The sequence below is a fragment of the Dioscorea cayenensis genome, chromosome 17 (assembly GCF_009730915.1).
Source record: "Dioscorea cayenensis subsp. rotundata cultivar TDr96_F1 chromosome 17, TDr96_F1_v2_PseudoChromosome.rev07_lg8_w22 25.fasta, whole genome shotgun sequence".
NCBI classification, from domain to species: Eukaryota; Viridiplantae; Streptophyta; class Magnoliopsida; order Dioscoreales; family Dioscoreaceae; genus Dioscorea; species Dioscorea cayenensis.
In genome coordinates, this window is record NC_052487.1 from 20793468 (window position 1) to 20808219 (window position 14752).

General features: G+C 35.3%; 2 protein-coding genes across 2 annotated transcripts; both read right to left on the bottom strand.

The window, feature by feature from the left end:
* Positions 1-6308: 6308 nt before the first annotated feature.
* Positions 6309-11035, bottom strand: LOC120280780 (DDT domain-containing protein DDR4). The gene is made up of 11 exons (XM_039287726.1): positions 10848-11035; positions 10637-10747; positions 9900-9986; positions 9758-9795; positions 9592-9673; positions 9277-9383; positions 8788-8947; positions 8621-8713; positions 8354-8478; positions 7487-7529; positions 6309-6990 (listed from the first exon to the last, which is right to left on the bottom strand). Exons 1-9 carry the CDS (start codon positions 10965-10967, stop codon positions 8395-8397), a joined length of 882 nt encoding a protein of 293 aa, XP_039143660.1. The 5' UTR covers positions 10968-11035; the 3' UTR covers positions 6309-6990; positions 7487-7529; positions 8354-8394.
* Positions 11036-12782: 1747 nt separating this feature from the next.
* LOC120281250 (keratin, type II cytoskeletal 2 epidermal-like) lies at positions 12783-13130 on the bottom strand. The gene has a single exon (XM_039288120.1). The coding sequence runs from the start codon at positions 13128-13130 to the stop codon at positions 12783-12785; it is 348 nt and encodes a 115-aa protein (XP_039144054.1).
* Between the last annotated feature and the right edge of the window lie 1622 nt (positions 13131-14752).

Sequence of the window (14752 nt, forward strand, 5' to 3'; positions counted from 1 at the left end):
TTGCAGAGCTGGACATTTGGAAGAAATGAACAAAAACTAATGGCATATTTAGGCAAAGTATAACAGAGAAGCAAAAGACATCAAATAGGTATTTAAGAGGTAGAGAAGCTCAGATAATGTACTGCAGAGCACCTTGCAACAAAACAAGAGTGCTTCTGAATCTGGTTGGTGATCCATTTAATCCATAAAGTTCATCAATTCCCTCAGGTGAGCTAGAAAATATCCAAAGAGTTGGATCAACTAAATTATCAATTTTATTGCTGCTGTTTGAAGGTGGACAATGAGCAGCCTGAAAAAAATTAAAGTTATCAGATACATCGACGCACTGGAGGAAAGCAATGCTGCAAGAAAGGTTATTGCAGAGCCACTGATATTTACTAATGTTACAGTTAGTAAACTTGAAAATCATATTCATTTTATGGATCATAGTTACTTGTATTGCCAATGTTACAACTATATATGTGATACATTATGGCAATGGTTTTGATAGGGGGATATGAAAATTGCACATAAGGTTCATCAAGTATTTAATGAATATCTACAATTTACATGTTTTATGAATGGTTTGAGAGACTGAAATGTGCTTTAATTTTGTATTTCTATATAACAACTGATGAAGCAATTGAGAAAGCCAAAAGCAAAAGGCATTGAGTGGCAACAGGCACTGTGTGACAAAGGATCTCAGCACAGCTAATAGAGGTTTGAGATCGATATGTTCCAATGTGTTTATATACGCACTTTTTTTTCTTATGATCAATAATTATACCAACTCATGTCTTGGAAAACCAAAAAAAAATCCAAGCTTGGAATTAACAAGGCAAGAACTGGTCATCTGATCTGCAGTATAACAAGTCACAAACAAAAAGAGAAAAAAAAAGCTTTACTCAAATTGTTTCTTCCTCTAACTAGAGGAGGAAAATATAACAAACATAAGAAAGCAGTAATGACAACATCTAATAATCAAAATGGATCAACCTATACATGAACATTGATATATTTATAGTAGACTACCTTATTTAATCCCTCTAATATAGTCTGTTTGTCTTTTTGGTCTCTCTAATATAATTTGTTCTTAGGAGGTCCCTGTATTTTAATTTTTGAGAAATATAAGTCCTCATAAGGACCTTCTAGGAACAAATTATATTAGGGAGAGGGATTTATATTTCTCAAAAATTAAAATACAAGGATCTCCTAGGGACAAATCATATTAGAGGGGGACCAAATGGGCAAACTGACTATATTCGAAGGACTAAATAAGGTATTCTACCTTTATGAATCACTCTTCACAATCAACCATTCTATTTATAAGGGATGTATATCTGCCAAAATAATTGAAATTATATACAGCAATACTAATGCCAAAAACTGCAAATCCATGGATAAGACACTATATCTATAAGTTTAATTCCTTCGCTAGTCTTGAAAGTTCATCACCATTATCATCCCCTTCACTATTCACTAAACTTGCAGGTGCACAAGTATTTGAAAGGCCATGTTGTTGTTGCAATTGTTGTAAACCACTAGATGATGGTAAATCTATAATTGCCAACCAATCAACACCAAATTCATTGCCTTTCTCATTCCCTGCTTCAGAAGCATGTTGCATATCAGAGCACGGTGGTGCAACAGGGGAGTTCCCCTTCTAGTGTCAATGCATTGTTGTTGATAACAATCTTGTTGTTGCTGTTGCTGCTGATGAGGAACATTACTTGTGTTGAAATAAAATTGATCATGCTGATGTTCATCAAGAACAGTACTATTTGTGATATAGTTTTGTTGCTGTTGTTGCTGCTGATCAGGAACACTAGTGGATGTGTTGTAACAATGTTGATACTCCTGTTAACCTGCTGTTGGTGCCAATCAGTGTTTGTGCTGCCATATTGAGTGCCATTATTAGTGTTAATGTCCCTCTTCAACCTCTTTGATCTTGGCCTCTCCCAATCATCATAATTAACTGGATCTTTAACTTGATCAGGAAATGTTGCTTGATGATCAGTAATATTATAAAAATCAGATGATTGATTTTCATAATTATAAGCAAATTCCTCTTCTACGTCACTCCCTGTCCTTGTCCTCTGAATACGGCACAGCACCAACTCTGCAGACTACATTGCATGCATGCACATACACCACATGTCAGTTGTTTCACATGTTCAACAAATTAATAATTAAACAACAAAGTATCTAACTTTCTTTATTAGTAATTTGTTCTGTTGCATACCTTCTCAAAATCATCTGACAACGCCTTCAGTCTATATTCATTCATTAGCCATTTGGTTTGCACTTTCTTTTTATTTTTATCATAGTGATAATAGTATAATACTTCAAGGTAATTTTATGACCAAAAACTTCACCATTTCTCAATAATCATAATACAGAGACTACTTATGGGACAAATTATATTAAATTATATTAGATGTACCAAATGGACAAACTAACTATATTAAAGTTACTAAATAAGGTATTCTACCATAAATTTTATGAGTCCAATTAGGAATAGATTTCTGTTTAAATCAAAATTTAAGTCCAATTAATGTTAAGGTTTGAGTTTGAATAAAAATTCTATGTAGATAATGATAAGCTATAATAAGTTAATAACTAAGAATATATATATATATATATATAAGAATTTTAATTTTATTGTGGTATATATATATATATATATATACTTATACCTTTATGATGTGATATGCCTATATTGAGACAATTTTTAGGGGTATACACGTAAAAGACACCTTTTTTGCCAAGCTCTAATCAAACAATTTTCAATTATATATTAAAATGAGTTCAATTAGAGAATGCCTTTTTTTTCTTAAATAGCTTATTATTTAAGAGAATTCCTATGTGGTTTGTTGTGTGTGTGTATATATATATATATAAATTTATATATATATATATATATATTGATTTTATAATCTTTACATGTTTTTACTGTACTAATTCAGTCAAAGGATTCAAAAGCTTTTATATAATTCTTTCTTACATTAAGGCAGCAAGAATTGACCATGTTTGGGAGGCTTACAAACATCGAAGTATGTATATTTAATAGCACTCACAATAAGTCAACTAGATCAGCTATCCTCCAATCAAGTTTGTGTTAATTGTAATATTAAAAAATTTACAACAAATATTCAAATTTTTTGTATTTATATCCCTAATAGCATTATAATAGATAAAATTTTAAAAATAATAAAACAAAATTTTAAAAATGGTTCACAAGGAACTTAGGGTTCCCAAAGCCTCCCATTATAATCTTAATTAAAGTGAGAGATTTAGAAGAAATAACTTCAACCATCAATTTTGACTAATTTTGAAATTTAATTTACGAAAGGCATCCAAAGTATTAATGACCGATCATTTATGTTGCTTTTTTATTTAGTAAGTGACGCATTTTCCTTTTCATTTATTTATTATATATTTCTATTCATAATATATTATGCTGTTTTTTTTTCTTTTCTGTATTTTTATATATCATTTCCCTCTATACCATTTTATTTTATTTTAATAATTTATGATTTATTCATCTAAAATTTTTTTAATAAAAAGAAAGTGGTTAATTTGGAGAGCCATGTTGACAGCCCAATGAAGCTGGAGAAGATTCAAGTAATTAAATGTGACTTCAAGTAAGGTTACATAATCCAAATCAAGTACAATAAAAAAGGACAAAAATTAAGGCGTATCAATAAATTAATTTACAACACCGTAAATTTAGCAACGTCCCATGCACAACACACTAGCAGTCTAGCACTAGTAATGTTCCAGCTGCTAGCATTAAATTATTCAAATACTCCCATCCTTCTTTATATTCAATGGAAAAGGGCCTGCAAGTTCTTAACTTACAAAATTTCAATATACTAAAATGATCCCCTCACACCACCAATATCTTAAAAATCCTTATATTGTACAATTTTTTAATTAATTAATTTATTATTATTATTTATAAATTAACGACAATCATCTTAAAGAAATAAAATAAAGAGCGTCCACAAACATGGAGTAAACTCAATAAATATATGTGCTCTTCGATTAAATGGGTTTTAGAGTTCAATCTCAGAATTCTCCCCGAAATGAATATCTTACACAAGAGATTTGACACTAGGGATATGATGTTAATAGATGATAAGACTGTTGATAATTAATTTAAAAAAAAATTATTATTTTATATTTATCACTGTCATCTATTCTATTAGGATTATATAAGCAAATTTTTTTGATCAAAAAGCACTATTAAACCCAACTCAAGTTCAATCGGCGTCTATGTAGATAAGGGTCCACTATACACCGCTTTCAGCACACACAACCGTGACGAGAATTCAGGAGGATAGAGAATAAATGAGAAAAAAATCATATAAAATATATTAACAATAAAATTTAAAATTAATAATAAATAATAATAATTTTTCATAGTAATATTTTAGAAAACATATTTTGAGAAAATCTATGTTACATTTTTGAGTTTATAAATTTTTAAAGAGTCAATAAACAACTGTAATTTATATACCTATCAATCTGTTTTATAACAAACGCAATTATCGTTTATTATTTAAAAAATATAATAAAATAAAACAAAATGTACCTCATTGACCTTGCAGTGGCTGGTCATGGTCAGTGATCACCCCAATGCAAATCTAAGAATAGCCAAGAAAAGTCTTCCTAAATTCCAGCACTGAAAACGTTACTACTGCCAGCTTTAATTAAAAATATATAGCATTAATACTCCTTAATTTCCCCTATATATATATATACTCAATAGTCATGAACAACCAAGAGTTATTCTGAGAATAATGACCAAGAGAAGCCTTCCAAAATACCTTCTAAACTACATCTCAAAGTTCAAGAAGAAGAAGAAGAAGAACACCTTCAAAACTCCAAACAAACTCAACCAAAACCACAACCTGCAACACTATTCATGACAACAACTGCAATGATCATGACTTGTTTTCCAAAACACCAAAATTTGAAGATATTATTCCTTCTGACAGGTTTTTCACCTCGCCGGCGACTGCAGGCTCTCTCTTTGAAGATGCACGGCTAAGTTTCACATCAGGGATGAACTGCGGTGGTGTGGCAGTGGTGGTGTATACATGTGACCCTTCTTGTGAGTTCAGACAATCCATGCAGGAGATGGTGAGCAGTAGGCATATAGATCAAGTGCACTGGGAGTTCATGCAGGAGCTTTTGCTCTGTTACTTGCAACTCAATGATCAAAGTGTTCACAAGTATGTACTCAAAGCGTTTGCTGAACTCACTTTCTGTCTCATGCTCGCCGTTGAGTTAGAGTGACGTCATTTTCCGGTTGGTCATGTGTTTGAGAATGTTGTAACTGAGCACAAAAGGCAGAGGCTGGAGGAGTCTGTCAAGATTGTGAAGAGAAGCTTGGAGTTCATTGAACCTGGAGAGGATGAGCTGAGTAGCTCCCGAAAAATACACATCAGTACGTGACCGACCTGATCTTTTTTAGTTGGGCTATCTTTAAAAAAAAACGAATCCCTAGATTGCACTTTGGTTATGTTTTATTTTATGTTGTTTTTCATGTTTATTTCACATCTAGTGAATTTTTTATTTATTCCATGTGGTGCTTTGTTATTTCTCTACTTTGATACTATTATTTTCTTTTTTTTATTTTTTAATAAATTATAATTTATTCATTTCATTAAAAATTAAAAATTTAAAAATGCAGTGCCTGATCATGAGATGGAAAACCGCTAGGCGTTGTCAGTTGTTGGTGATTTGTCTAGATGTTACAAGTGGTTCAATAATTTTAATTTTTGACGAACACTAGTGCAATTTGGTTTTTTGAATATTGTTATTGCATGTACAGTTTGTTATTAAGTTTTAATTTAATGTTATATTTGGAAAAGCATTGTTTTTTCTTTAAATGTGGTTATTATTTAGATACTGTATGAGTGTATATAGCTCAACAGTAAGGATAAAAATATAGGCTTAAGAGCTTTTTTTTTTTTAACTAGTAAATTAGGTGAAAAGATTTTTCGGAAAATATTAATAAAAAATAAATATTTTAAAATAAAAAAATATTTTTCTAAAATAATAATAATATGTATTTATTAATACTAATATTTAAAAATTAATTATTATTTTATAAGATGATGCATGATGGTTGGTAAGGGAACAATATATCTCCCACCCAACCATGCACGTGGGACTGTCTACTACTCTATGCGGCATCACCAAATGGCCTACACCTATCCCTTATCATGCACTAATGTCTTTTGCAATGCAGCACGTGTGATGACCAACGGCTGGAAAACCCCTTGAAAAAAACATACAATAATAATAATAATATATGGATTCAAGCCTTTGACATAAGAACAAAATCAGAGGCATAGAAACACAGTTTCAGCCTCTATTTGAAGTGCTAGAAAATACAAGGAATTTCCACGTATGCAGTAAGTTTGAAAACCTTTTTGGTTCCCCAGTTCAACAGAACTACAAGGAACTAAAGGCACAAAATGCATATGTTCACAGGTTGTCACCTTAATATCAAAGAGGATGATAACAGCATGTCATTCGCTTTCAGAGTTACTACCAGCATCAGTATCTGATAAATTTTGCACAGTATAACCGGCATTACGAGTTGGTCTTTGCCTGAGCCTTTTCTTCATAGCTGCATGTCCCATAGCCACCACATCATTTGTATCATTGTTAATGGTATTGCCACTTGTTCTGCCACTACGGCGCAGTCCAATGGTCATGTTAGTCTTAATATCTTTCTGTTTATGAATGCCTTTTTCCTTCTCAGAGTTGTTAGCTATGTCACTGTCATTGTGTGTATCATTGTAGTCAGCATCTTTTTCTACACAATCAGCATCACCTGCACTTTCTAGGTACTCTTCATCATCTGTTTCAGGCTGACCTGAAGCATTTGAGTCTTTATCTGAATGCAAGGCACCATTTGAGTCTGGACTCTGACTTGAAGCATTATCTGCATTCTTGTTACTGTGATTTGATGGTGCTTCTGTTTTTGATTTCCTGAACCACAGATCAAGCAACCTGGTTAAGGATGATAATAAAATGTGGGTAAATTGCATGCTTGCATCAAGGAAGGAGATAGCAAAGACAGAATAAGGGTGCTGTGTAGGAGATTAGCTTTTCACTAGTAATTCCAAGTAAAAGCTTCCTTAAGATCGCCTTTTCAAATAAGCTGTGATCATTCTTTACCTGATCATGACAGTGGTGAACTAGAAATGCAACCTTTGGGGAATATTTCATTCTAAACTTGAGATAAAAGCACCGCTAGAGAGAAAAGAGTTCCAAGGACAGTGAAAGCCAAAATGGATGAATTAGACCAATATGGGAGTTGATTATAAGCGTTCTCTCAGTTTGCAGGATTATTTGTATGCAGAAACTACACTAGTGACATGGGTTTTGGTGAAGGGAAACAAATTAATAGTGAACAAACAAAAATCTGATAAAAGTAAAAGAAAAAAAAAAGGACAGCAAATAAAAAATAAGCAATAAAACTTACTTTGATATCTGTATAGCTTCCTTGATTATCCGGTCATAATCATCTGCAAACAAAACCCCCAGAGTTCAAAATGGAATAACAACTCAAAAGCAAAAGAGATCAGCTCCAAATTTTTAAGGAAACAAGAGCATAGGCTCACATCAGTATCTGATGGCTAGTATATTAAGCAAGAATATACCATTGAATCAGCCACCAGCCTTTTGGGATAAGTGCATGAAATGTGAGGTTAAGCAAACTAACTAAATTGACACAAAAGCAGAAATGACATTTGCACCATTAGCCAGATTTAATTATTTAAATCAAATACAAAAGCCACCTGTATTTTGGTAAAGCATGATTTATTAATTTTGGCATTTCGCTTCAAAATAGAAGAAAATAACCTTTGAAAAAAATGATAATAATTAGTGATAAAATTTGCAAGTATAAAGACACACTTCATCTGCTGTCATACAAGACTAAACATAGGACTTCCACAGATTCAACCACTATGGTATTTCATACCCCAGAGGTTCATTAAGGTGATGAGGACAAATAGACAAAAACTTTGAAGCAATGGTTTCCAAAATGTGCTTCAAGCAAAGAAGAATGATTATTTTCTTTCTTTCTTCTTCTTAACCTTCCATTTTGACACCCATTATTATAACAAGAAGAGCCTGCTCAAATATACATCACAGATAATCTCCCAGAATAGTACTTTCTTAAACAAAAGGAGGAAAGTAGAACCATTGCCAATATTGTGTAAATATAGCAAAGCTGACTGTACAATATTAAAAAAAAGAAGCAGCATTCAAAATATATCATTAGCTACTCGCAAGGTAAATACAGATAGCAGGTCTAATTTGCTGACTAAAAACAAGAGAACATTACCGAATGTGTACTTCACAGGCCTGCGCTCACGGTGGGAACACCTAAATCCCTAGTGCAGAGTAATTCATAATATTATCTAAGAGCAAGGATTCTCTCTGTCGCCGTTTCAGTGCCCTTTCCTTGTTCTGCAAGGAAAACCAAGATAGTCGGTGAAAATCATGACAATTTTAATGAGTCAAAAAAAAATTTTAGCACCAATTGAGGTGAATCTTTCTTAAGAATTGAATTATTTGACAGATAGAGAGTTGTACGTCAGTTTTAATTTACCTTTTGAAATTTCTCAAGAACAGGAATGATGTCAGTGTTGATGATCTTCGCCACAGTGACTTCTGACATAATTTTACCGGATGATAATTTTTCCTGATATTTACAAGAAAAGGAGATGAGAAAATGATTTAGCTAATACATGCATCATTTAACCAATTATGCCTTACAGATATTTTATGAAATTCTTCCAGATTGGTTGCTAATGTTTCCCACTTGGAATCTACAACTGGTTTTGCAGAACTTCCTTTCCCCTTCAATCTCTTTTTGGGCTCAACTTGAATTATTTCCCTATATAACCTATGCCCAATGACTGCATCACCATCATACCTTACAATGAAAGAAGAAAACAGCCAAAATAAGTCATTTTATTAGGTAATCATCACTAAATATCATATGTACAACATGCACTCTGAAGAGATGGGGACAGTGCACCTAGCATAACTAAAGGCAATATGCCATAGAAGGTTATGGTCCTTATGGAAAATAAATAATCAAAGAATGACACTGGAAGAATAAAAGCATATCTTTTGGGATTTGTGATGTTCTCCCTCCAGGGCATCATATTTAAGCAAATTAAAGAAGGCTGAGAGATCTGGTGGTTAACAAAAAGGCACTAAGTTCAGACCATAAAAGAATAATACAGGCCAAAATATTACCAGTAAGTAGTTCCATTGTCATTGCTGCCTATTCTCTCTTTACGAAAAACCGTAAGGCCGGATCCCTCTTTCAAAGCATCACTGATATACCTCAATAAATCATCTTGCTGGACAGACAACGTTGTTCAAATTTAAGAAGAGAACAGAGAAACAAAAGCAACATTGGGTGCATCCAAATACGGACCATCCACACAACAGATAGTCACAGAAATACAAATCACCATAAAAGAAAAATATAAAGCAAAATATTGAGAACAAAATCTATCATAACATATGTTATATAACCATTACTAGAGCCTTAAGCAGACCACTTACTTCAGCACGAACTTCACAGAGTGCTTTTAAGATTACTAAACGACTTGTTGCATCAAACTCTTTGTATCTCTCTATAGCCTCCCTGATTGTCAAGGATAGTTTTGTCTGCCCATTTTAGTTCAATTTTATTTAGATGGACTGGAATCTGAGAATTATCAGTACATACCGATGATCAGGTCCAAACGGATTCTCCCCTTCCGCAACCTGCATAAAGACACAGACATTAATAAAATAACTCTGGCTTTTGCGGTAAGCATGCGGATTCTCATCAACAGATCAACTATTGTGATTGAGCAGCTAAAACTCACCCATGGCCACCAAGAAGCAAGCTTCTTACAAACTGCAGTCACCCAAGCATCGCTTTCCTTTAAATTTTTTGTTACAGGAGGTATGCCCTAACAAGTGAAATAAAAAGATGGGAAACAAAAAAAATCATATAAAACAAAATAATTCTGTTTCTCCTGAATCAATGAACCAGATAAAAGAGACCATCATAGACGAGCACATAAAGAATTACAGGCAGCATAAAATCAAGTAGATCAAGCAAACACTTTCTCTACATAGAATGAAAGGATAATTCATAAATCGAGTAAACATTCTTTGCTTGACTTCAAACTACAGATATAAGACACAACTGTGCAATAAACATTTGATGTATCAAACTAAGTTTCATATTCAAACTACTTAGTTTCAAAACACTAAATCAAATTTTCAGTAACCACTGATGAATAAAATTCAAAAGCCTTTAACTGGTAAGTTAAAAATCTACAGAATGCTAAAAGTAGCCAAACCACAAATATAGCACATGACTCATTCATCAAACTATGATTTTTTCTTAATTCATGTTGCTTCTCAGATCCAAACAAGGGCATTGTGCTAAACAGGAACGCCAATTTCATTGATCTAAGACAATAAGGGTCCTGAAAAATGAAGTTAGGAAAAAAAAAAAAATCTAAAACTACGTTCTAATCAACAAGAGCGAGAACCACAAAACAAATCCCAATACCCTGCAAAGCTAACAAAAGAAAATAAAGAACCATGGTACCTTCAAAATAGCAATGTGAAGGGAAGCCAAATCCTCATTCGGCTGGATAAGACCAGCCTCGATCTCCTCCCCAGACATCTTCAATCCACTCTGAATCAGCTCCTCGAAAACCTAATCAAAATCCCCAAAAGAAAAACCAAAAGATCAGTAAGAGCCCAAGAAAATCGCAAAACCGAACATGCGAGAACCCTCCGCATCTAATCACACCCACATGGAGGAAATGCAGAACGGATGCGAGCTCCCACCGCTGCCGCAGCCGCATCCGCGCGATCTCTAGCTCCGATACCGCCGGATCCGGCACCGGGCCGTCGAGGACGACGACGTCCTCCATCCCCGCCGGGCCGCCCTCTCCCGCGCTTCTCGGCCATTTCAAACGCAAAAGCGCGGGAAAATCGGGTTTGGGGGAATTCAAGGGCAAAAATGAATGACGGGTGCCGGAATAAGCGAGGGTAAAAGAAAAAAAAGGTGGCGGGATGCCTCGGGATCAGAACAGAGAGATCAGACGGTGGAGCTTTTTATTTAATCTCTTTCTTTATAGTGGTGATTTTGTCTGTGGTGAGACAGTGGTGGTGATACCAACAAATAAATGATCTATTCCTTTTTTAATCTAAATAGTTGTGTGTAGATAGTTTTTATCACTATTTATTTATGCGAGACTTGGTGTACACTCCTACCTTTTTTTAACAGTCTAATCACTTATCTTAGTATTTAAAGAAATTATGGGGGTAATTTTTTCATTGTAGGACTCTAGGAACCCGATTTTCCCATCAACAAATATTTTTAACAAAGAAGTAAGATACAGTGATATACTCCCCCTACTAAGTTTTACTATTTTAAAAAAATCCCTCCAAATTTATTTATCTCTAGTACGTCCCTTTTTTTTATTTGGTTACTAATCAATTGAATTCCACTAATAGTTTTAATATGAAGATGTTAAATCCATAAAAATTACTATATTAATCGCACTCATTATTATTTTATCAAAGACGATGAAAAGATCAAAATGCTCTCATCCAGCGTTATTGAAAAGAAACGTATGAGTGGTTAGTATCTTGAGGTGTTGCAATCCTCAAAAATCCTCTCGTCACTCTCCAGTGCACTATTTTGCCTCACTCTTACTTTTAACAATGAAATAACATATATTACTCTATAGTTTGTTGATTGTTGTGAATTAATGGATATCTAAGCTACTAAATCAACTGCACAACCAATTTAATTCACAATATCTCTTCCAATCAAACTTATTACCAATTTAATAAAAAATCAACTTGTGAAAACATCAATCCAGCAACAAAATAAACATCAATCCATCATCAGATCGTCTAGATCAATTATCAAATCAACAAATCACAATTTAAAAAACCACACAAGCACCAAATGAAAATATAAAGCTCACAGAGCTATAGACCCGGTTAGATTGAATTAAAAATAGTAAGATAATATGAGAATAACTTCATTCCCACTGATTGCCAAAGAATTAACTAGTACACAGGCCCAAGGACTCTCAACCTCTCCCCTGCCTTCTCCTTTATAATTTTCCACCTTTTATACTACTAGCTTCCCCTCTTAACTGAATCTCCTCTTTGACCAATCAGGAGCCACTCAGCATTGCCACTCAGCATGACTAACTCTTTTTTATCTGACCAATCCCAACATTTCCCCTTGGCACGTCACTGGGTGTAACATAACCCACGAGTTCAGAGTTCCTCCACTTTTTTTTCTTTTGCTTTTCCTGACGGCTGATGAATATTCACCAACGTCAGCTGCCTCATCACCCTCCACCTCACCCATTTTAAACTTTGCTGACTCATCCGCCATGCTCCTGCTCACGTGCCCACCCTTCAACTGACATAACTAACTATTTTTTATCTGACCAATCCCAACATTTCCCTTTGGCACGTCACTGGGATGTAACATAACCCACGAGTTCAAAGTTCTTCCACTTTTTTCTTTGAGTAATGCTATATGAGGCGAAGAAATCACACGAACCAGCCACACGACTGATGTGGCTGGTGACATGGATTTCCATTTTTTTTTTTTAAATCGAAAAGTAAAAAGGGGAGAAATAAACTAGGGCATCTCTCTCACTCTCGGGGTCCTCTCCCTCTCTCTCGAAATATTAGGGCAGCGGTCTCTCGGCGGCCGCTCAAGCCCCGCCTCCTCCCTCGCTCCCGGCCGATTCACTTCTTTCTCCGGGCCGCTGTTCCCGGCTTCCCTCCACCGCTGGCGATTCCATCCCCAGCTCCCCGCCGCTGTTTTCATCACCCTCTCCCGGCTCCCCGTTCAGGCCGACGCCGCTCTCCCCCGTTCCCCGGTCCCCAGCCCGGTTGCCGCCTCCCTCTCTCGTTCCTGACTGCATCCCTTCCCCGCTCCCCCGACTGCTTCTCGCCCCTGCTCCTGACCGCTTTCCTCCCCCGCTCCCGGCCGCTTCACTCCCCCGCTCTGGTCGCTTCACTCCCCTGCTCCTGGTACCCGTTCCAGCTGCCACTTCCATCCTCGATGACGGTACCCGTTCTGGCCGCCGCTTCCCTCCCCCGCTCCCGGCCGCTGCCTCTCTCTCGTTTGGCTTTGAAGCCTCTCTCTCGTGTGGAACTCTCTCTCTCTCTCTCTCTCTCTCTCTCTCTCTCTCTCTCTGAATTTCTTTGCACAAAAGCCCGGCTCGCCTTGAAATCAGGTACAGAGGCAATGATGCCCTAAAAATTTCTATCCTGCCTTCGTCTCTCTACAACGATTGCATAGTGGCTTGGATGGCCTAGTAGGCAACCGCCACTGTTATTGTTGTAGAGGGAGGGGGAAGGATGGGAGAACATCATTTCTGTAGAATCTGAGCCTCTGTTTTAATTATGTTGGTTGATATATTTTGTTGCATCATGTATTTCTTTCTATCGATGTGGCTGGTTCGTGTGATTTCTTCGCCTCATATAGCACTACTCTACTCTTTAGTAATGATGGTCTTGGCCATGATGATTTGCTCTATAAAAGAGTATAGAAATTGGGTGGCGTGGCAACTTTAGTTGCAGCCCTTGATTCGTGTTTATCCATGCAAAAGAACAGAGGGGCAAGATCTGAGCCTTTTTATTCTTCTTAAACTGTTTGTTTCTTTGCTATTTCTTGATATCTATCAAGTTTGATGTAAGTTGCAGATGGAAGAAAAGATAGTCGGGAACGGGAGGTGGACTGTAGCATGGACTGGAATGACATCGGGGACTTACAACTGTGCAAGTTCCCTATTTGAGGTTTTTTTTTTCTTATGAAATTATGGTTTTCACTTGCAATTCAAAGGAACAGAGGTGTCCTGGAATTTGATTTTGTTCTCCCTATGATTTATGTTTATTGCCATGTTACTTGAGTTGCGGATTTGGAATCATCTGAGTGCCTTTCGGTAGTTAATTCATGGAGTTTTGGTGAGTTTCATAGTTGATTCAAGTTCTGACTTTTAATTTGTTAATTACATGTAGGTTATCACTTTATCCTTTTTTGTTTTTCAAAAACGAAAAAAAAAATTCTGAGTTTTATTTTTTCATTTAATCTACTGTGACACTTCTTTATTTTGTGACATGGGATATAGAGTGCTGCAATATGTGCTTTTGAGTTATAGGCATTGCTTTGATGTTTTTTTTTTTAGTTACTCTTACTTATCATATTTAATCTTTTTTCCAAGTTGAGTGTTCCATTTGTGATATCTTAGATTTTGGCCTGAACCTTTAAGGTCTTGCTCCAATTACTATGAAAAGGATGGTTAGAATTATTGGAATTTCTTACATTGAGGAATTGTAGAGTGTTTGTTGTTTGGACTTGGTTTTCTTCACGTTATGTTCGGTTCATGTGTAAAATTTTTGTCCATTTGGAGCAATTGTTTCTGAGTTTTTCCAAAAGATATAATTTTTGTTGGGTATGAATGAACAATTATTGTGGAATATATAGAATAAGCTATGGAACTGTTACCTTTTTCTTTTTGCTAATCAACTCTGACAGGTTTTTTCAGGGAGATTGTGGATCTTGGTTCATACCTGTTGATTGGTCTCTAGGTTTGATATGGTTGTTGGATGGTTATTCGATGAAGTAATTATTGCTTTGAACTGAACTTGAATAAGCAGGATACTTTTGTGTGTAATC